General features: G+C 40.3%; 1 protein-coding gene across 1 annotated transcript in view; it reads left to right on the plus strand.

Annotated features, from left to right (window-relative positions):
• The window catches only part of LOC136555279 (visual pigment-like receptor peropsin), a 28,169-nt gene extending 14,710 nt beyond the window's left edge, over nt 1-13,459 (plus strand). Inside the window, exons 3-6 of the mRNA XM_066547887.1 lie at nt 7,631-7,730; nt 9,080-9,184; nt 12,119-12,342; nt 13,019-13,459. Of these exons, the coding sequence (XP_066403984.1) occupies nt 7,631-7,730; nt 9,080-9,184; nt 12,119-12,342; nt 13,019-13,459 (870 nt within the window). The remainder of the gene's footprint in view (nt 1-7,630; nt 7,731-9,079; nt 9,185-12,118; nt 12,343-13,018) is intronic.
• The last annotated feature ends 10,995 nt before the right edge of the window (nt 13,460-24,454 follow it).

A 24,454-nucleotide genomic window follows, 5' to 3' on the forward strand; every position in this document is an offset into this window, starting at 1 on the left:
TTTCAGAAATTTTGAGGGCAGGGCTTTTAATCTTGAATAAGTTCTTTTGTGTTTTATTGGTAGCCTTTCCTTTCTCAGAACATGCATTTATCTCTTTTCCTATACATAGATTGTAAAATGTTGCTAAATCTTGTCTGAGGAGGACACAGAGGATTAATACTTTCCTCTTTTAACAAAATCTTCTGTTAATTGTCTGCTAAATCAAAAACTCTAAAGGCATTTATGTTTCTATAAACAGAGTAAATTTGGAGAACACTGATTTCTGTCCATTTAATATAACTCATCAAACCAACCAATTGTTTATGTAGCTAGACCATTGACTCTTTTGACTTGGTTAGTGATTTTATGTGTTTTATATATACCAAGAAAGTATTACTTTGTGTGGAGTGGTACTCCCTCACATTCTGGGGAGATGAGACACCAGTGGTAGCTCCACAGTCCCTGTGAAGTCCAGTAATAAAAGCAATGTCAGATGGGAAGGGCCAAAATTCAACCTCACAAGTTTTCTTTTTACTGCCTACCCAGTAGAGCTGCTGGGGAGATTACTGAGGATAGACAGCCACTACTGCCAAATGTCTGTACCCATTGTTTGTCAGGCTTGTTCCAGCTTAACTCCCCATTCACATTGCTCCATCATCCATTAATTTTTTTCCTTCACTTTTTCTGAAACAAATTTATATCTCAATTTAGAGCACTGGAATCTATCCTCATTCTTGTTTCCTTGCCTACCTGAGATTTGGATACTGAAACATAAAGTTGCAGAGTCTTCCCTATTTCTTTATTTCTGATCTGCCTTCATATAATCTAAAGAGTGTACACATTGCAGTCAAAGAGGTAAAGGCAACTCATGTAGACATCTGTGAGCTGAATTTTAATGAGAAAAATACTTCATCTGCAGGGAAGGGGGGAAAGACTGCCTTTGCACAAACAGAATCATTAGCAACATAGAAGATCATTTCAGTGTAACTAATGTGACTTCAGGGAAGTTCCGCCAGTTTTCATTAGTCATGAATTCTCCTTCATTTTCCTCTAAATGAGTATTTCTGCAGTCAATTGCAACTAATTAGATAAGTTATATATTCGGTAGTGAAGATTTATGAATGCCCAAACTATCTGTTTCCTTCTTTAACAAGTCTGACGTAGCCCCTGCTGTGACACCCAAGCACTGAGTCAAACCCCACTCTGCTGCCTGGATTGGGCATTCGTTGCCTGAGAGTGATCCTACAGAACCAGGAATTTACAAAGCCTAAGCTTTGATTTCTGTGCTTGCTTTTCCTCCCAGAGGGCTTTGAAATACCCTTTTCTTACTTCTCTTTGTGGAAAATAGTAGCCTTCCACATCCTTCTGTGCTGATGTCTAAGATAATAAATGTTTTCTTTCAAAAAATGCTGTCCATCACTCCTTCATCATTCAAGATCTTCTCAACATAGGGCAACAAATAATATTCTTCTGACTGTTCTCTGTGTGCCACATCCTCTCACTGGCTTTTAAGCAAAATTTCATCTGAAATTAAAATATCACTCTGATAGAATTTGTAAATACTTTTATAGTTCTATCTCACATGTACTCATCTTCTCTATCACAAAAATTTATTCCATTAAGTCAGTACACTGATATTACTTAGGAAGTAAATCAGGTCCTGAACTAGATCTGATGACAAGATGACTGCTGCTTGCAATGGGCTGTATATGACAGGACATCCAGGACTTCCATACCACTGTCCCTGCAGAAAGGGATGATGTTGTTGCATCTGGTGGGTTTCCAGAACTCTCTTTAAGGCCAAGAATAAACTATCTTTTATACTTCCTTCTGTGCTTTCCCTGGTCTACTAGGACTCCTTGAAAATGCTTGTGACTCTCCTGTTATTTTGGTACAGGATCCATAGGGGACAAGAATATTAACCTAAGAGGAGATCTGCTAGTAGCCATGCAGCTTTTTCACGTTTTCAGGAAAATAACATATTCCTGTCTTGGTCACTTAAGGCTGAGCTGGTACCATCACTAACCTGCCCTGCCTTTTGCCCAGGACCTTCCTGAGCAGAAGAGCAAGTTCAATTCTAGGCATTCAGCCAAGAGTCAGAGATGTCCTTGTATAAACCTGAGGGTGGCTACATAAGCAGATTCCTTCTTGTTGGGAAGCAGCACAGAGGATTGTACTTTGGGGAATGTGAAGGGTCACTTGTAGTCTCTGGGCTGTCCTGGCAAAGTCCATGAACGTTGGTACCTCTGATTCCCTTGAGGTGTGTAAACTTCAAGAAACATTTAACATGATATTCTGAAATGGAAAATACTTTGAAAAAAAAGAAAGTGATATTAATCTGATGTGCATGGATTTCAGTTATCTACAGTCCACAAAGCTAAGCCTTGTCTTCTATGGTAATGTAAAGATGAGATAGGTGACACTTCTTTTATCTGTGTATTTGTTTGTTTGTATTAATGGTGATGCTGACAATAAACAAGTAGACTCTGAATTAACATCACTACAGTGGAGAGGAGTTTTGGCTCAGGCCCACTGAAAAGAATTTTACAGTGTAGCACACATGTTCCCAAAGGGCAATGCTAGATTTTCCTATCTAGTGCTTCTTAATTTCCCTTTACACTAATTCACAGAAAGACAATGGCAATTCAGCATTTAACCTGAAGATGGGAATCTTTCCATTGTGTCTGGATCATCTGGTGGTATGAACTACATGCTCCCCGTTTACTCTTCACGGGGGGACACGAGAGGCATAAATCTGCTATGATTCCACAACATCTACCCAGAGCTAGAAAGCAGGTGTGCTCCCAAGCATTTGGAGATGGAGTATCTGAAGTAAGATTATTATCTGATGAGGCTGTGTAAGGAAATTCTGCAATCAATTTCTATCTGTTCATTGAATGCTGTGCCCTCAAGGACATCCCCGCAAGTGGTGGTGTTGTTGCATTCAGAGATGTGCTCCTTGATAGGGGCAGGAGTAGAAATTGTGGCCTGAGAAGCTGCAACTACAGTAGCTAAAGGTTAGCCCAAAGTGAGCTCCCCCACCTTGAACCTCAATTGATTAACCTGGTAGATGAAACTGGCTTCACTAAAGCCAAAATGTAACCTGCACATTGTAATAGTGGCACTGAACATACATTAACTATATAGTATAATTAGCATAATTACATATCTGGACACATAATAGTATCGCCTAAATACTGCATTCATATTTTTCTGTCTTTAGAATATATTCCAGCCACAGAAAAATTTAATCACTTTATGAGTACAAATAATGAATGTTTGATGGTCTCACTTAATGGTTTAAACTCTCTAATCCTGTAGCATATAAATTCTCATTGTTTACTTATACATGGAGGGGCATTTCTGTCAGAGCTCTCCAATGACTTGGGTTGATGCCATCACCTCTAAGCATAGCTACCCCTGAAGCCTACTGAGACATTTTAAAAGGCAGGATAAAAACATACCAGAACAATGTCTCATGAGCAAAAGATGTGGGAACTGTAGTAAATGGTAAGTCTCCTTCACCTCCTGTATTGTAGAAAATCTCAAAGAAACTATCTGAGTGCTTTAGAAACACTATGCATTGTGGGTTTTAAGTAGTCTTTTGTGAAGACTAATTTTGATTCTTGAACTCAGTAGTCCTTCTAGACCTCTGTGACTTAAGAGTTAGTGTAGTCCAGTTGACACATCACAGTATATTTGAGAGATGGGAGAATTACTTTGTCATCAGACTCAAGTGGAATATTTTTGCATTTACTTCAAACTTTAAGAAATTGTTAAATTTAAAATTAAGTCTTTAATTTTAAAATATCTATTCCAAGGTCTCTACAATTGCTTTTACAAATATGTTTCTTGAAGATTGATTTAAGTGCTTTTTCATTTATTGATGTTGAATGAGGTTTATTGCCATTACCTAATTACTCAGAATAATCTGATTTGTATTAAAAAAAATAGTTATTCTGAGAGAGCTTATTGTGGCAAGTTTAATTATATGCTGTGGGCAAATAATCCCTGTTTGAAGTTTATGCTTTTCTTTACATATTCATTATCTCATTTTCAATAGAAGAAAAATAAGGATACCATGGTTCTGAAGGGAAACAAATGGACTTTGGGAAATTGCAATACATTTACCAATTGGCCAGAGGAGGGAGCGAGGCAGCCTTTGTGGCTGGTGAGATCAATGTTTTGGCCCAAAGTGAGAAGTAATAGCTATTTTGGCAATCTGCTTTTGTGCAATTAAACCTTGATTAATCCAATATTATGAACAATAGGTTATATTTGACTGTAATTGAAATGAAGACAAGCCTTATGAATCAGTAGGGATTCATAAGTATTAAAGGTAGCAAAAGTGAGGCACAGCCATGCTCACAGCTAAAAATTTCATAGTGCACTGGGGATTCCTAACTCTCTCTGTGTTGAAGCAAATGAATTTGCATGCAGTAGGAGCTCTATGTATTGCGGGTTGTAAATAGTGCTCCAAGAGCATTAGTGAGATTTAAAATCAGGCACAAGTGCAAAGCAGAAAAAAACCACAATTTTTTCCTCAGTTGTGTCTTAGCTTCCAGGCAGCATAAAGATAATGAGCACCTTCCATGCATATCTATATAGCCAAGGGAGTAATGCTGGTAGGGCACTGAGAGAAAGCTTTTAAAATTGCTAATCTACTTCTGCTTCTTAATGGGTAAAAGGGAAAGCTGGTGTATTAAAATTACCGTGCAATCAACTTTGTGTTTATGTCAGAATTCATTACTGCCTGTTAACACTGCTGCTATTTGATCATAATTAATAATAGGAAGGAAAAAATTGCATTAAACAGAAATGGAAGAAGTATTATGACTATGGAAGGAAGGAGCTGGCTGGGGGGTAGAATAAAAGGAAAACCAGAACTGTGTAAGGGGAAGAGCATCAATCTTCCAAAGTAATGAAATGTTATTTACTATTCTAGTATTTCCTTGGCTGTCATTCCATATATCTTTAAAGATGCAGAAAACTGAAATTATCACATATTTTTGTAACATGCTGCTATTAATCTCTGTCTATAGAAATTGGGACTATGTTAAAGCAGTTTTTCTGTTATTATCTACTTGGGTGCCTAGCAGTTGCCTTGCTACCTACAGTCAGTGCTGTCTGTTCAAGAGCAGAAAAAGTAGCAGAAAAAGTAGAGATCTTTCTTCCAAATCTAGTAGGTGTAAGCTTGAAGTAAATTGGCTATATCTAGAGGAAGATCCCTTGTTTTCTTCTGAGGACATATGTCTAAGTGACAATGATATAAAAGGGTTGCAGCATTGACAAACTTGCTGGGAAATGGTTTATGCATAGTAGGGCTCAAAAGCCACTTGCTGCCAATAAAAGTTTGGGACAAGAGTGGTCTGAGCATCATGCTCCCAAAGCACCCTGTTGGATGGTCTCTCATGGTTAAGTGTTCCAGATGCTGTGGCTCCTGTATGGGCTGTTCTGCAGTTTGAGAGCCACCATTTACCTCCTTTATTCATTTCATCCAGAGCTCCCTCTGCTTCATAATGTTTCCCGCTGTCACTGTTCCCAAGCCACTGAGCCTGTGGCCAGCAAGGAGGCAGTGACAGCTGCCCTGGCTGCCACTTAGCCACTTACAAGCCATTTGGCCCTGGTAACATCTCTGGTGGTAGCCCCCACACCTGCAGAAGGTCTGATGAATCGTTGGTATGAAATAGTATGCAAACAAGATCTGGTATTGACAGTGGCTCAATCCTTTGAACTATGTTGATTTAGATAAAACCACATTTTTTTAGCAAGGCACCACTCCAAAGAATACATTCAGGCTTTTCTTTCTTATGGTGACAGCATCTTAAAGGCCAAGAGTGTATTTTTAGACCGACCTTCCTCCCTTGTAGGTGTGCTCAAAGGCTGTTTGAACTGATCACTTGATAGAATTGTCTCTCTTTGGTCCAACATCAGGAAAGGAGGGTAGGAGAAAAATGGTCACATCTGCCAGTGATAAAACAAACAGATCTATTTCAGAAAAACTCCCCTGCTTTTAACATAGGCCTGTGATACACAGTGAGAAGCCTGTTCTGCTCTTTTAGTATTCAATCTCATAGCTCTTTAGGCTAAATTTCAAAGTGTTTATTTGCATCCTTGTTGAAATACTCCTTCCTTTCTAATCTAATAACTAGTGCAATTCCTTAAGATTATGGTCATTGTGTTTTCTGCATCTATGAAGCATTGTTAGAGCAAATGGAGAGGTGGCAGCTGTTGGCACCAGTAAGGATAATGAAATGCAGAGCACATTTACATATCCAGGTATTTCACCAACATCCACAGCACACAGCAGGCCAAATTCAGCCAAGTGCAGCTTCTAGCAAGTAGCTGAGACATCCAAGGAAGTCTGTTCTAAACACGGTTGCATTCCTACACCAAGCATGAGATGACTGTAATCAGAGCACAGGTGAGTGTAGATTGTTGTAGTAGCAAGCCTTGCATGTGTTTAAAATGTGGTGGGTCTGTAAAAGATGGCAATAAGAAGTATTTAGAGTCAATATGAGGACAGTGGTAGTAAGAAAAAGCACCAGTGAAAGAAATGATGAAGCTGTCCTTTTTCTAACCCTTCACCAAATTTAATTTATACAATCTGCCAGGGTCTTAGATTTAAGCCTGGATTAAAGCCCCAGATTCAGTGCAGGGATAAACTGAATTCCACAGGAGTTGTGCCCATTCATACAAAGACAGAGTTTGTTCCTGTAGAATAATGATGTGCCTTTCTGCCAAAAATTTCAGTATTTTAACGCCAAATTACTGTCCAGAGACGCTTAATATTCTTGCTTCACTAGGTGTAAAACTGGCACCTCCAAGAGCTCCTCTGCTCTGGACAGTTTAATATATGGTTGCAAGATTCCAAAAAACTAAGGGACTGGCTGTCAGCATTTTGCCTGGATCATTTCCCAGCCACAGAGTGCTCCCTAGCAGATGGCTGCATCCGTGTCCCCTGCAGCCGACAGAACTTCCTGGTTATACCTGGTTATAAAGCTCACAGAGCTGTGGCCATCCTGGGACGTGGCTGAGGCACTGATGTCAGCAGGAGCCACAGAGCTGCACAGCTCTGCCTGCGTCACAGCCAGGGGATGAGGATCAGGGCTTCAGAAATAGCAGGCACAGAGCAACACCAGACATTAAGACTCAATCTACTGCATCTATTTAGGTTTTGGGGTCTATTAAAAAAAAGAAAAAAAAATATTTTCTCACTCAGCCCAGCCGTTCACCTCCTAGTTTTTCCATATTTGGCCTAAATTTCTTAGGATCAGTTTGCATGTTTGTTCTGTATAAGCAGGGCAACTGCATCCATGGCATTTTTGCATGTTCAGGGCTTTTCTTCTTTCCAGTTCAAAGTTTTTCTCCTTCATTTAACAAGTCATTTAAGGGAAGCATAGATGTAAGGGTGTTCTTGCTTGCTTATTGTATGTACATGACAGAGCACTTATATAATTTTTGAACATTTGCTTGCTCACTGATCCTATAGAAGATAACTGCACATGACATTTTGCATTTCCTTGCTAGTTGGGTTTCTGGAAAAACTTTCAAGTTCATTAACATGAAAATGACAGGAGAAATTCCTGAGGTTCTTTTCCCCCTCAACTCTCTGCAGTAACAGAACATCCTGTACTGCTTTGTTTTTCAGGTTGATGGCTTTCTGACGCTTCTCTTTGGCCTGGCTAGCATTAATACCCTTACAGTGATCAGTGTGACACGCTATATCAAGGGCTGCCATCCTGAGAGAGGTAAGGAATAAAGGCAAGTCCAGTTCTGCCCTCACTGAACCTGGTGCAAATCTGTACTTCTCTCAGTCGCTATTATCAGTCAGGCAGGCTATACTAAATATAAATTAAATACATTGAAAACCAGGACATAATACAGTCATTTACATTACAAACATGTTCTCATAGAATCCTTCAGGGTAATTCCAGTAAGACCCAAATTATTACAAGTGCACTTGGGTCACTATGGGTAAATTCATCCTTGTGCCAAAGATACCACAGGTATTGCTGACCCTCTGTATTCCTCAAAATGTAACTCAAATTATAAGTTATACAAGCTCCTAAGTTATACATCCTGGTCTGGATCTCACTGAAAAATATTCGCTCTTCTATGAGATGGAGTTTGAGAAGTTTCCGGTCAGGGATCAGATCAATTTTCATGCCTTTGTTGCAAGTGGCTTGCACCATCTTTCGGAGAGGAACCTATCAATGTCTGCAGGGAAAACATATGCAAGTACATGGGCTGCATCAGATGAGTTTTTCTCTTTACTAGCACAAGGAGCATTTGCTGTGATAAGAACTTCTGCAGGGAGGTATTTTTTTCCACAGAAAGTTCTTCTGCAGTTGGGTGCAATGACAGACTTGTTGAAGTTAACTTTCAGCATGAACTGCTGCTGGAGGTGATAGAGTTTTGCTGTGATGTAATCCTACATCTTCTATTCATTGCCTGTTAAGAAGTCATATTTAAAACCCACAGATCTCTTTTGTGAAGCTCTACCACATATCCATCTGATGCTGTGCATAATTTATGTTTGAATCTCAGTTTGAGCAAGTACCCAGTATAACGTTACAGAAATGTTGAGGAACAGAAATTGGTGGATGCATAAATATTTCCCACATAAATCAAAAAATAACCACAGTGTATGGCAACAGCAGGACAGATTGAATCTTTTGTATCAAATAGTGAATACAGGCTGGACTGTTTTCTCCTTTTTAACAGGGAAATACCTTAATGCCAGTAAGACAATCCCCTGAATTTAGATTTATCTTGTTAATTTCTATGTAAAATACAACTGTATCCTGCATTTTACAAAATTACAAAGCATAAGTCTAACACAAAATTCACTAATTCCACAGCACTCAACAAACTCATTGTCTCCTGCTTAAAAAACATGCATTTCCACTCTTCAGTGGGAACACAAGACTGATAGATGCTTTCAAAATCAAGATTTTCTTATGAATATACATTTTTCTACCTTAATTTTTAAAATAGCTGTTTTACTTATTAGCTGGTGGTATAGGAGTGCATTTGGATTTCAGAGATATGTTTGCCTTTCCAAGTACTATTTTCTGACCCAGGCATGCCATTGCAGGTCACTGCATCAGCAACAGCAGCATGTCGGTGGCTCTGGTTCTCATTTGGGTGGCCGCTTTCTTCTGGTCTGCAGCTCCATTGCTTGGCTGGGGCAGTTATACAGGTAACAGGTATCTCTCAGTTGCACTTACCTGGCGCCTCTCCACTTAACAAAGATAAACTTACCTTTCTTTCTTGCTGTTTGTGACAAACCAGACTGATTATCAGTGGAACTGAGGAAATCATTCATTGTGCATGACGTAGGCGCAGAGCGTTGCCTGCTTTGGTATCAGCTATAAAGAGATTTTTTTTGAAGATATCACAGGAAAGACTTGGACCAAGTGCATATTGCCTATGGAAAAAGAGAGGCCAGAAATACTTGGCATGGTTAAGCAGCGAGATAAAGAAAACTATCAAAAGACAACCTTCAAAAACTGTCAAGTTTAGGAAACTAGCAAAGAACACAAGTTCCAGCAAGTTAAACTTGAAACTATAATAAGACAAGCCAGAAAGATCTGGCAAAGCAATTTGTTGAAAATATGAAAACTTACATGGCAAAGGAACTCAAAGGTGTTGGAAAGTTTGTGAGTCCAAGAAAGAATTAGGGTGCAAGATAAGGCCACATCAAAAAAGGAGGGTAAAGAAAAAAAGGAAAAAAGTTGTGTGGTGTACACTGAAGAAATTCAGTGGCTAAGGCATGTGACTGACCAGAAAATTTCTTCAAGGGGGAAGATGGAGAAATTGCCTCAATTTAAGCCTGTAAGAATTCGACAAACCAAATATCTAGGAACAAGTGGTAATGATACAGAAGTCCCAACAACTGAAATCATGTGACTGGCATTGTCCAGCAATTACCCCTCTGGATTCTGTAGGCCTCTGCATTCTTTGAGAATGGGCAAAAGCCAATTTGTTGGAGACTTACTGAAGCAGCTATGTGCATATGTTCTCTTATTTACTAAGTGTGTAAGCTTTGAGATATCTCTGGACCCTTGAAGTATCGGTGTGAGAAAAGTAGCCATTCCTATGGTTGGTTAAATGTTCTATCCTTCACAAACCATAATACTCCCAAGATATTTGGCTCAACAACCTTTGGTTTGAGACAAATTCAAACTGTTTATTAGACTGTGTGAATTTTATGTCATATTTTTGCACTCTGGACTGTCATAAACTTGGTTGGTTTTGACTGGTAATTTTCTGTGTATCTTCTGTTGATCTGTGTTCTTTTTACATTAATCCACCAGCTCTTCATTTATAGGGGGACTTCTGATGTCTGGTTTTGGCCTTAAACTGGAGCCAGGGACTTTTTGGGCAACACTACTTTGTCAGGACATTCAAGTGCCTCCATGGACCCTGTTTGAATTCAATTCCTTGGCAGTGGTTTTCAAGACTGCTTCTAGGAGTGCTTTCCCCTACTGAGACTCACAGCAATTTTGGGTTCCTGGGCTGTCTCTAAACACACCTCCAGTGAGGGCACCCACAGAGATGTGGGAGCCCAGCAGCAGCAAGTGCAGCAGCAGGCACCAGCAGAGCACAGCAGGTTACAGCTAGCTGCCTCAGGCCTTTCACTACTACACAGTATCTTCAGGGGCCCCCAGGACCCCACCAGTTTTTGGGAAAGCCACTTGTTTTTCTCCCTGCAAAGGGAGAAAACATAGCTCTGAATTCTGACTTGCGGGAAATCTGCTGGATTTTCTTTTCCTGTCATCTGAAGGCTGGTTTCATTTTTCAGGCAAAAGTTATCAAAAGCAGAAACCTAGAATTAAGCCAGATTTTATGGCTATATTTTTTGAATTTTTTATGGCTATATTTTTGAGGTCTACTTACAAAAAAGGCAAAGGAGAGAAAAATCTATTTCTATTACAGAACACATTCAAACAGCAACATCTAGAGCTTTTGATGATAAAAATACTGAGCTCTTTTTGATGAGAATCATGAAAGAGATTTTAACCTTTTGTTCATTTAATTCCTCCTGTTTAAATCTCCTCTCACCTGTGAGGAATTAAGGGATTTTTTTTTCCTTCAAAATTACCACTGGATATTAGGGAGAGATCTGCTGCTAAATCATGTAGTCTTCACCTGTATTGTATCTCTGGGACCTGTTAATACTTGACTTTCCTAATTTTGATTCATGCTTTATTTATTTGTAATTCGATTTGTTGCCATAGCTGTCAGAAAAAGAAACCACAACTTTTTCCACTTAAAAACAAAAATACACAATTCACAATCTATAGAAAAACCTCCAAGGTTATAGAATTCAAGTTTTATATGAGGACATCTTTGCAAATACATCAGGACACCTAAAGAAGTCAACTGTAATTCATAAAAGTGTTCGAGCCAGAGACTACACATTATTCCCGCTGCCTTTTTCTTAAGCCCCTGGTCAGCTCCTGTCTCACTAGTGGTAGACCCTGCAATCTGCCTCACTTCATTTTAAAAGTCTGCATCTCTGTGTTTCAGGACTGTGTGTTTCCCATTTTTCAAAAGGTCCCATATCTTTCTAAGTATTTATATGTTTTGTCTTCTCATAATCTTTATCATTAGCTGTATCAATTTAGTCTCATGGCTCTCACTGCAGTAGAAGTTCCATTACCTCAAGAGGCCTCAATATTTTTTATTTCCTGCTTAGTTATCTAAGTAGTGACTTTTTACTTTTGGCATATTGTCTATGGAATTTCTTGTTATGCTGTTACAGAGCTCATCTTAGGAAGTTACTATGTAGACTATTATGACAAATAAGAGTACATATCAGTCAAGGATATAAAACCTTTTTTTTTAATAAAGTGTCACAATTTCCTATCCTGAAACAACAGTTTGTGCATTATGGATTTACACTGGCAATACAAACTCGACAGAATGAAAATACTCATTAAAATTTGTTACAGTCTAAATGGTCTTGAAAAATTGTTTATGTAGGAAGTAATGTCATGTCTCATTAAATCAGAAAGTTCCATTCTGCAGTGCTTAACAGAAGAAAACACAGCATTTAAACTAATAAACTAATTGCTCAAAAGCAGATCAATATTCTAAAAATGCTAACCAACTTATTCTTGCTTTCCAGATCGCATGTATGGCACATGTGAGATAGACTGGGCAAAAGCCAACTTCTCTACAATCTACAAATCCTACATCGTCTCCATTTTTATCTGCTGTTTTTTCCTGCCTGTCTCAGTCATGGTCTTCTCATATGTGTCCATCATCAACACAGTCAAACTAAGCCATGCATTGACAGGACTGGGTGATCCCACAGACAGACAGAGGAGAATAGAGCGGGATGTCACCAGGGTGAGTTTGTGTTTCATATCAGGGAGGATTCATCTCAAGTAAATCTGTCTTTCCAAAAATTGACCTCAACTAGAACAGAAGAGAACAAAACCCATCAATTACATTTCATTTCATTATAACTCTAATGACAGAGTCTGAAGTCAGTGAAGAATATGAAGTTTGTTTAAAATTTCTACTTCATCAGTTGGCTAATATTGGTGCTACATCACATTTGAAAAATAATCTAAATATAATTGGAGCTGGTTTTACAGCACAAACCCCAAAAATATGGTTTGGCGTATGCTCTTTTGTTTCAGAAGTTACACTACTCCTGAGCATACTCAGAATTTAGAGTGCAGTTTAGAGTGCAGATTTCAGTTTACTCACTGTTTAGTTAAGTCTACCTGAAACCCTCTGTATTCATATAAACATATGGGAATGCAGCTATTTTCATTCTGTTAGATGAGGCATTTCTCAACCACACCACCATAACAAAATTCAATATGTAGCTCCTAGGTCTTCCTGGCTTCATCAAAGCAAACCATTTGCTTGTCTATATTCTCCTATAAGCCATAACTTCAGGGCAATCCAGACCTTTCCCTTCCAGCCAAGTGTTCAAGTTATTATTCTCAGTGTTTTGCTCCCCTGATGTAGTCTTCCAAAATAGATTTAACATTACTCTTCTTTTGTCTTTTAGGTTTCTATTGTCATTTGCACAGCCTTCATTATTGCCTGGTCACCATATGCTGTCATCTCTATATGGTCTGCCTATGGTCACCCTGTACCCAACCTCACTAGCATCCTTGCCAGTTTGTTTGCTAAGTCTGCCAGCTTCTACAACCCCATTATCTACTTTGGAATGAGCTCCAAATTTCGAAGGGACATTTTCATCTTGTTCCATTGTGCCAAGGAAGCCAAGGACCCTGTAAAGCTCAAACGTTTCAAAAACCTCAAACCAAAGCAGCCACAGCCTTCTCAAAAAGAAGAGAAGTATGCACCAGAAATGCACCCTGCACCAAGCCCTGATTCCGGGGTGGGAAGCCCAACCAACACCCCGCCTCCAGCAAACAGGGAAGTGTATTTTGGTATTTTTGATACACCATCCAATAACCCCAATATTGAATGTGATAGATTGTAAGTTTTGTGGCTGCTTAATACATACACACTTTGTGTTCAGGAAGACCCTCTACAGAGCAGTGCTTGAGTAATTTGCTAATTCCCATTCCATCTGTTTCTTGCTGTACCACTGATGACTGTACAACTCAAGCAAATCAGATGGTAAAGGGATATTTTCCTTCTATGTAAGTACAAAATGCTCCAAAGAACATTAAAATGTGGGCAGCACACCCAGTGCCAGAAACATTTGATTTTCACATGCATGCAGGAAAAGAAAGACTGACTTCAGGAGAACAGGCATTAGCTAGCAAAATTAACTAATAGTTTCCTATCCAAATTTTATCAGTTCTGGACTACATTTCCAAGTATGTCTTTTGCTCTTTAACAGTCACAGACATAGGTGATTGTTTTAACTCTGCGTACTTCACAGCCATGGTTGTAGGAGAAGACTGGCCCTGCTGAGATTGCTGTGGAGCTGCTACAGCTCCAAAGGCTGCAAGCTGGCAGAAAAAGCCTTCTTCCCCCTGCAGGGTACCCAGGTGTGCCCACCATAGGGCTCCCAGGCCCCACAGGCACCTCATGGGAGTGTGTCTGATCATAGGATGAGAGAATACTTTGTGTTGGAAGGAACCTCAAACATCATCTCATTCCAACTCCCATGCCATGGGCAGGGACACCTTCCACTAGACCAGGTTGCTCAGAGCCCCCTCCAGCCTGGCCTTGAATGTTTCCATGGATGGAGCACCCACAGTTCCCTGGGCAACCTGTTGCAGTGTGAAGAATTTCAGTGAAGAATTTCTTCCTAATATCTAATCTAAACCTACTGTCTTCCAGTTTAAAGTCTTTCCCCCTTGTCCTATCACTTGTAAAAAGTCCCTCTCTGTCTTTCTTGTAGGCTCCCCTTTTGTTCTGGAAGGCTGCTGTGAGGTTCCCCAAAGCCTTCTCCAGACTAATGAGCCCCAGCTCTCTGCCTGTCTTCATAGGCCATCCTCTGGTGGCCTGTGCCTGACTCTGTGTGTGTCTATGCAAGGGCTGGGAGTTGTAATACAATGAAAATACTAGTCTGGTATTTTCTAGTCACTGTAGTCTGAGCAGTGGCTTCACATTTTCCTCATTGGTTTGCAGAATTATTTCCACCCCCACTGACCTTCCTGGTGAGCACGGCCTGGCTGTGGTATTCTGATTCAGGAAAGCTAATTTGATTTTACTGATCTGTCTCCAAACTGATTGGTTTTTTACCTTCCTCTGAAGATGGACCAAGAGATGTACAAGTAATGGAACCAAAACTGACTTAGGTTTTAAGAGTACTGATGAGGTGTAACATCAGAGCTATTTACAAAATAGAATCCAGCACTCCACTTTTGCTTCTAAAGAAAGTGTTGTTACCTGCCTATGGATAAAAAGTGACTTTTTTTTAAACCCAACTAAGTAGCAATTAAGGATAATGATTTAAACAGCTATACTGTAGGCCTAAATCAGTTGCCAGACTGCCAGATGTTACAATATCCATCCAGTTATATCACCAAGTTTATTTTACAGAATCAAAATGAGACAGTATGTTTTCATAATTCCCCATCTTGTAAATTAACAGCATACTCAAAGACTTCTTTTAAAATGTCTCTGTGTTAGCCATGGAAATTGTGGGTTCATTTAGTGCCATTTGCAATTTAAACAGAGAAAAAATAAAAAAGAAAAAAACAGCAACACTCTTTGCTAACCTCTGCTATTTACAAACTTTTGAAATCTTGCTGTCTGGGTGTGCTGAAATGTAGTTGTTTTGCAAAAATATGCTCTTCCAGATGTGTTTCTTGGGAAAGTTACTAAGAGAGCTGAACTCCATTCCCTCCATTACTCTATTTGTTTTCAGAAAATCATCTGTGTTTTGAAGTTAAAAACAAATAAACAATATAAGCAACACTGGGAAACTGTGCTTTCTTTCATGGCCACAGATTTGAACTACAAGAGTATTCATTTTCGTGGAAAAATTTGAGATATGGATGCTATTTCATTACCATAAATAATTAAAAGCAAATAAGTAAATATTTTGCTTCCAGATAGGAGTGCATGCTGTAGCTGCAGAAATAGATGAAGTTGTTTAGTGAAAAGTCCTGTACCAGCTGGATAAAGCCAGGCTGGGCTAACCAAAGCTAGCACACTCTTTCGAAAGCTTCTAAGTGTAGCACAAAATCCACTTTAGTAACCATGATGGACTGAGACTTCTCACTGCTGAAAGTGCTTGGGTTTTGCTCCACAGAGAGGCAGCAGTGCCATGCAGCCCTGTTGCATACCCAGAAACACCCACAGCCACAGGTATGCCAGACACCTGCCCAGAGGCTCTCTGTGTCTGTAGGTGCCAGCCTAGCTTGTAATCTGTGTTTCTGCTAATTTACAGATACCTAGAGATAATTGCAAAAATGCTGTTGATCTGCAGGATTCAGACTCGGACAGATGAGGAAGAAAGAAGGAGGAAGAGCAGAGCATGAGACCATTTCCTCCACTGTCCCCAAACTCCAGCTGAAATCTCTAACAGTTCATACACCATTGAGCACATATGGTGAAGTTGGACTGGGGAAAGAGGAGGGAGTACAAAAAAAGCCAGAATAGGAGCAGAGAAAGAATATGAAAGGGGGGAAACCAAATCAGCAAGGGAGCAAGAGGCCAGGAGTCAAAGGATGTGTACCTGCTGAAAGACAGCCAGAAACAGCAGAGAAAAAGCCTTTCCTGGACAGCCTAAGACCTCTCTCCTGCAAGGCCAAAAGCTCCAGTCCTTTGTGGATACATGGTGATACCACAGGATTGCACAGCTCTAGATCAGAGCGGCTGGTTTCACAGGTTTCACAGAGTGTCTTAGCAGACTCCAGCCTGTGCTCCAGGCTCAGCAACAGCAGGAGCACATTTGTCAACTTAACCAGGTGAAAAAGCTTCCAGCCCCTAAAGCATCAGTGCCCTGTAGCTGCACCCACAACACCAGCAAGTGGCTAAAGGCAGAAAAAAGGTCCAGAATCCATTACTGGAGTGCATGTAAGGGAATGCATATCAGCATTTTAAGTGTGGGAATCAACACAAATCCATTTGTAAACCACTCTTCCTCTGTCCTGGATTTCCTCCCCTTGTCTCTGGTGCCTCATGTGCCCAAACAAGGCTGGCTCCTGCTGCTGCTGCATCCACACCCTGTTGAGCCAGTGCTGCCACTCAGAAAGGAGAAAAGAGCTCAGTGACGTGAGACAGGCAGCAAGGAGTAAGTATGATGGAAAGGGTGTGGGGTTTCATGACTTTTACTTAGCAAGAATGAAGTACAATCAACACAGAGTCCCAGGGTCAAAACTTTTCCCCATAACCTTGCTGCTCCTCACAGCCTCAGATTTTCTTTTACAGCTGGTGATTTTTAGCAACAGAGATGTGAGAAGTCTGTTGTCTTGACTGGTATTCTGGTGGCAAGGAGGCTTCTCTGGAAATCTGCAGGTTTGAATGCTCTCCATCTGAGATGGTCTTACCAGGGAGGTCCTATTTTAATGTGGTTTGTATTGAATGGCTTAGTGCCAGCCTGCACAAGTGAGATCTCATGTCTATTGCTAGTGTCCAAATGGTCTCTTGTCATGAGGTAGGAGAACAACATTTAGATCTCTCTCCCTTTGGCATAGAAATTCTGGTCTCTAGGCTTCTTCTGTCTCTCTTGATCAGCCCTGGATTCTATTGTGAGATTTTGTAATTGTTGGGATTGTTTTCATGCATGGCACACCAAAACAATAACACCATCTGGCAGAAGGTAGTAGGCAAACCAATTCTACCATTTTTGAAGGATGCTGTCAGCATTTTCTGGCTTGTTCCAGCAGGATCTGAGACAGAGATCTTATCCCAGATGCAAGGAACACACCCAAAATCTCCTTGCTAGCTGTTCATTATCCACTTCTGTAATTGCAGCCTTTTTGACATTGCTAAAACACCTTGGCAAAAATGATGTGCATAATGAAGTCACCTTGAAAAATGCTTGAAGCCCTTAAGTCACCCTTTAAATTATGCCTTTAGCTACTCTACATATTAATTTCCAACCATTTCCCAACTGTTTTGATTAGCTATTGATTAGTACACTCAGCAGGTGAGTTCCTAATGGCCACATAATTCATGTGTATCAAAATCTCATCAGCTCTTACTTGATTACTTCTTATTATCAATATTATTCATAATTATCAACATATTAGTATTATACCAAAATCACTGCAGTTATTAATCATGAAGTGCAGTTATTAATACTCACATGTATAACCTGGCCTTGCAAGTGGATTACCAAGATCCCTGTCACTGACACAACCCTTTCACTGGGGTTACAGAGTTCAAACAATTAAGTTAATTCAGGATTACTTCTATTCAATTTCCACATTTAAAAATAGCCTCTTCTGGACTGGGGAGAGGAAAAAAAATTATGATAATCCTGTGTTTGTTTATGCCAAGAAAACCTCTTGGGCCCACATTTCCCCTGCTAGCATTTTTGCCAAGCTGAAAACCCTTCAGGATGTTGGCACATTGAAATACATAAGAGCATTTCTTAATAGCTTTGACATTCCTAATGCAAACATGAATAACTTGAGTGTGTAGTTGGAGAGAGTGGGATAGCCTACTCCAGTCCAGTCCCTGTTCTCAGTGCTGTTATGCATTTTTATCTAATGACTCATGTAAAAGTATCTCTTGTAGCAGAGACCAGAAAACAAGAAACCCTTCATCTCCCCTTAAGGCAGTGATTTTATTACAGTGTGAACTACTCAGGCTTGCATCCCCTTGCTGGCTCTGTCTTCACCCCACAAGTTCTTCATTCTTGGCTGGACAGACTGACACAATTAGAGAGATCCAGAGTGTGCTCATCCAAGCATGGCCTATGGTTTAGCACTTTCCTCACAGGAGACAGATAGAGACAAAACCCCTTCCTGAGGACAGGGTTCAATGAGAACAATGTTCTACTGCTACCCTGGTGAACAGTTTCACCTCAGGCAATAACAAAAAGGGTTGGTAACACAGCCTTGGCTCTGTTTTGAAAACAGCCTGGGAAACCAGGTTTTCTTGCAATTCTGTGTTTGTCCCTCTGCCTACCTCTCAAATTGATGAGGGCATGGAGTCCGAACCTTCTCAGTAAATCAACAAATGCAGAGGATTTTTGCAAGCACTTCAGCAACTCTGCAGACCAGTGAAGGTGCCTGCAGAGTAAATTGGATGTGTGTTTTGTTTTGGTCTGAAGTGCCTAATACCCATCTGCAGCAAAGACTCCCTAATCCCTTCCTGCACTGATGATGAAGGAATATGAAAAGCTACAATCTTGTGCAGTTGGGGAAAAAAACCTCTAAGGTCCTCATGACCAGCATATATTCCTGCTTCCTGGGAGATAGCAACCAGGCGATTCCAGATGAAGCAGGCTAAAACTGAAAACATGGTCTTCTCCAGAAGAATGGAGTAAGGGTACTAGTGGATACAAATATCCACAGATCCTGCAAGAAGCTTTGTGCCTGGAAGACTCTTAAAGAGCTTCATATACCCAGACTCAGATTGAAAGAGGTGAGTGAATTGCATTGGCTGCAGGACCGGAGCAGAAGCTTGTCATAAGGATCCAGGATTTTCTTTATAGCTTTGAATACCCACATATGTATTTAACACATATTTCTTAAAGAACTTTTTTTTCTGGGTTGGATTCTTTCTGTATCATCATAAAAGGGAAGCAAGACTGAAAATGTCTTCATGCACAGGAGAAGCACAAGAATAAGGTTCAAAGAATGTGCAATAGTACTAGAGTAGGAACACAGATCAATAAGAAAATTACTAAATGGAATGTAATAAGCCCATTGCTAATAGAGAAAACAGGGCCACACTGAATAATAAAAATAAAAAAGAACTACCAGCTGTCTGTGCCAATAATCATCTTCTTTGATGCTCAGTGAATGAGACAAAAATATAACAAACATACAGCATTTAATTATGTAATAGGATGTAACCTAGTAAAAGGAGAGTGGAAGGACTTAAAAATCACTGCAATAAATGCTCTCCCTGGCTGATATTTGACAGCCTTCTGTAGCCTTTGACACTGTACACCAGCCAGCCTGGCTGCTGGAAAGAACCACTGCTAGAGCAAAGCTGGGATGGTCCTGGAGGGTGCATGTGTGGCCAGAGGCTCCTCTGCTGTGTCCAGCGCAAGGTTACTGCAAGCTGCCCGAGCACAAGGCACCTCTGCGTGTCACATCTGCCACAGTGTTTGCAAAACAGAGTGTGAAATCAAGAATAATGTCTGGCAGCACAAGTGAGAGCATGAGCATCTCTTTGTGATGTGACCTGGCAAAGCCTTATCATGTGCCAAAGATAAATTTCTGTTTCTGATGGATTCATATCACATTAATGTTCATACAGTGAGTTGGGAGAACTCAGGGCATATTTTGCACCACTGGTAAACTGCTGTGGGAAATGAACAACACTAACTTCTCTGAGAACGAGCTAGCAAGTCATGAAATAGCATGCAGCCTGTACAAGGACTTAAAGAGAATAGAAAATGGGCTTTAGCTCATCTTTAACTATACCATGTTACCTGACAATCCAGCCCTCAGCTTCCTTAGCTGAAAGGCAGTCAAGTACATCAGCATTATTGTGTGTCCTATCAGAAAAAATCATCCCAGGCAAATGATCTGTTCAAGAATTTGAAAGTTTTTCTTAGCTACAGAGATGAGACCCATATCTGCCCACAATTTGGAGCAGCTATTGCCAGACCATTCCACTGGAGATCATTGGAGTTATCCACTTTGGAAAGTGGATACAGCTTATTCTTTGAAAGATGGTACACATTCTTCACAAGGAAGTCTTAAGTATTTTGACTTCTGAACTTTTACAAGAGGTGAAGCACATAGACTCAGGAAGTCTGGGAAAATGTGACTCCTAGTGGGCTGTGAGAAAAGACCTGGCTAGCACTAGGATAACTAGACAGGTTATGCTGATAGGGGAGCCAAAAAGCTTGACATCAGACATTAGAGCAGATAAGAGGAAGACTCTATTAACTCCTGGGCTGCAGCACACTTGAGTCTTTCTCAGGTTAGTTTAGACCTCCTGTCTGCTTATGCCCCACTCACTGGCTCTCTGTAATGGTTTGTGGTGTCCACTCATCTCTCTATTGATTCACCATGACCTGAGGAGAAGCAGCATTGCAGTTCCCCATTCCCAGTCTAACAGAAATTCCATGTTTCAAGCTTCATGTTTTCAACTTGTTTTATTGGAACATCCCATAAAAACCCATTATCAGCAGGTGCTTTGGCAACAGACGGGGAGGAGCACAGCCAATAATCAGAAAGTTAGCAGGGGTGAATACACCATCAAAACACTTCCTAATAAGGGCAATTTTTGCTAAATACTTTTTCTCACCCAACCTGCTATGAAAATGGAGTGTCACCATGGAATAGCAAAACATGGGAAGTTCCCACAAGGTTAACTCTCACATGGTCTTGTACAAAGAGCCCTTTAAGCATTTACCTTGCTAGCAGGAAGAATCTAGTATATGAATCAAAAAAACCATTACTGAGAGTAATCTCCCTGCACTCCTCCTGCAAAGACATCCTGGATTTTGGGGTCTTCTCCCCTTGACATGTATATGCAATAGAAATGAAGCTAACAACACCAGTGATATTGCCATGATCTATTCCTGGAATTCTATTTCTGGCCCTATAAAATTATAATCTCCAAATAAGACCTACTCAGTGAATCTTCTCAATAATCTAAAGACTTTTCCCTAATGCTTCCATCTGCAAAATCTGCTATAGAGCTTCACCCAGCAAGTTCAGTTGTAGTTCAGTGGGCACAGTCTGGTCTAAGGATGCTAAACATATGGTCTCCCAAATGTAGATCCCAAAGGTTTTGATGAAGATGATATGCCTCATCTGCCTGTAATTCTGAAGAATTGGATTGCTTTCTGAGAATGTACCCAAAGAACTTCTGCCATAATATAAAACTTTATATTGGTTTTTTAATATAGTGAGCAAAGTAAAAACTAGTTATTATATGGGCAGTTGCAGTCATTAAAGATGCTTAAATTATTTTCTCTGCTTAATCACAACAGTATGTTTACCTCATCTGTTGGTCTCCCAGACTTACAGCATCTCACTGACCTACCTAACCTTCAAATTACAGAAGTGTCCTGTCACCCTTACCTACAAATAACCATAGGAAGCCCCCATTTTGAACTGAGCATTTTCATTTGTTAGGTTAAGGTCAACACAGCAAAGGCATCTTTTACAGACACCCCACAGGAAAACCAGCTCATTCCTGTTGGTCTGTAAATCCCTGTATTAGCACAGGTTACAAACAGAGGATGAACAACCAGACCAGGTGGCAAGGGGACATGCTTCCCATCTCTGGCTGCCATCCAGGTATCTTTCCATGACAACTGGGTAAAGCCAGCAAGGATTAAGTACTCTCAGCAGGGCCAGGAAACTGGCCTGGTCTCTGTAGCTGGCCTCCCCCTTCAGCACTGCTCTTTGATTTACTCACAATTATTTCAGGCTTTGTTAACCAGACGTGGTCAATTTGACTTCCTCAGCAAAAAGCTTAAAAAACAAATAATCCAATTAATGGAAGAAGCAGAGTGTAAAAGTGTTTTGAAAGGTTTGGAAAAGCCAAGAGAAACAGCTGGCACATGCCTGGTGGGACATTTCCCTCCAAACAAGGGCACACAGAAACCCCTTTTTAGCACAGCAGGGACAGCAGTGTGGCTTCTTCTTTGAACCTCGGAGTTCTCAGCACTGTAACACATCACTGGGGCTCAAAGCCAACACAACTGAGCCCTGTATGCCATGCAGACATGCAGACATGCAGACATGCAGACACACAGACCTGCAGTTAAATTAACTCCAGAGGCAAATGCTAACAATTGTCAGTGCTGCCCACTTCCAGTCCTACGACGACATCTCAGCAAGGGCTTATATAAAACTTCTCTCTAGCTCATCAACCCAGCCTTCACTAGGCAGCAAAAAAGAAATGTCAGAAGTTATTTAAGAGTCTATCTTTAGCCCTGAAATGAGTGTTTGTGATTTAGCTGAGGTGGGAGAGGGGAGTGGGAAGAGGAAGATTGAGAAGTGTTCATGGTTATTCATATAGCAACCATGGAGAATATGTGTAGGGCTATTCATCTGAAATGTTGCCTTTGATAATGGCATTCAGCTGCAGAAATCCCTAAATATCACTTAGAGAGAGAGAGAACTCCTCTGCTTGCCTGGAAGAATGAAATTCAGGGCTTTGGTTCAAATTTCTTGTACCACTTCTCCAATCCTCAGCATCACTGTGTAAAATCTTGTGATAAAAAAAGCTGTGTGACTACAACAAACCCCACCATGGACACCTTTTTTCAGGAAGAGTCACCACAAATATTAACCCTTGGAAATCCATGATGAAATTACTCCCAGTCCAAAGTAACAACTCAGCTTTGGTGTTTATGGCCACAGCAATATCAGGACACAACAAAGCCTGTAAGATTTGTCATTGATGGACTGAGGACAAAGCTGTTGGTCTTGTCCATTTGCTCCTGACACACCCAAGCAGCCAGGATCATGCCTGCAGCCTCCCTACAGCTTCTCCCCACACTACTGAAGGAGCAATAGAGGGCATCGAGAGGAAACATCCCCTCCCCTTTCATGTCCTTGCTTGCATGTTTGTCTGCCTCTGGGAGCAGGGGGAGAAAAGGTCATCCCTTTATCCTAGAGATATGAGACAGAAATCATATTCCCATGCAAGCAACAGCAAAATGATTAATTGCAACTTGCAAAGACTTCATCCACATAGTCTTAAGATGAGGCCAAGTGATAGAACATGTGAAATGTTGAGAAAGGAGAGCACCAAGGCCAAGTGCTTGGGCGCTGCAGGATAAGGTTAGTCTCTCTTATTGCAATTCTTGTGCATAAAACTGTTCCCAAACTTTTTGAAGTTTTGTAGATTAGAAACAATAACCACACTGACAGCAGTAAATTAGACACCCTCCATCAACTGTTTATGGCATAGAACATGCACATCCCACTCCACTCTCCCACTGACAGGGTGCCTGAGACAGCTCTTACTCCAACCAGTTGATTTCCACTCTGCAAAACAGCTGATTTTAGAAGTGAGGATGGTGCAAAAGTCTTCTGAAATACCAGCCCAAGTACTAACATCTAGCTCCTAACTTCCATCTTCTTCATACTAACTCACCCTGTAGATGTTCACACGCACTTTTCATACAGATGAAACACCAAAGACATTACAAAATGTTTTCAAAAACCTCTTCAAATAATAGAAAATAAAGAGATAAATAAATGAAATCTAACATTCGTACCAGTTTCCTACAGGCGCTGATAAGCTCTTGATCACTCACTTTCTGAGCACTTCTTGTTTGTATGCCTTAATTTGCATGAACCACTGTTGTAGAAGAGCAGATGCGATGATGGAAAAAAAACACTGTTCAGATATTTTTTGAATTCGATTTATCTCTTGTCTTTCATTTCTTGGATCCTTAGCAGACATCACCCTGATTTTGTGCCCCAACTCTGTGGCCTTCAAAAAGTTTAGCCTTGGAAACATGAAACAAACTAAACAGGGAGTTTACTCAGAACTAGCTAGGCAGAATTTTTTGGCAAAATGCATCACTCACTAATTCCTTTCCCCACCCCTGCATGTGAAAAGAAACAAATGAAACAACAGACTTTAAAAAAGCCCAATTACTTTCCACAAATTAACACTACTTATTTATTACATGCAAATCAGGACTTGTTTCAATTTTCTTACTCATTCTTGTGAATTGACTTTTTTCTAGATGATAAAATGTATTCACTCATTGGAGAAAAAAAATTGAAAAGAATGCTGTAAAGCATTAATTTTCTGAAGACCAAAGAAATTTACTTTAGAGCAGCAGAATCTTTAAATGTAATTTCCAAAAAGATTAGTGTCTGCTTAGCTGGACTAGAATAGTTGAATAGAAACAATTATAGTTAGCACTTGCAGGTTCTTTACAGGTTTTCTCATGCACTGCCACAAA

This window comes from Molothrus aeneus, chromosome 3, assembly GCF_037042795.1.
Source record: "Molothrus aeneus isolate 106 chromosome 3, BPBGC_Maene_1.0, whole genome shotgun sequence".
NCBI lineage: Eukaryota > Metazoa > Chordata > Aves > Passeriformes > Icteridae > Molothrus > Molothrus aeneus.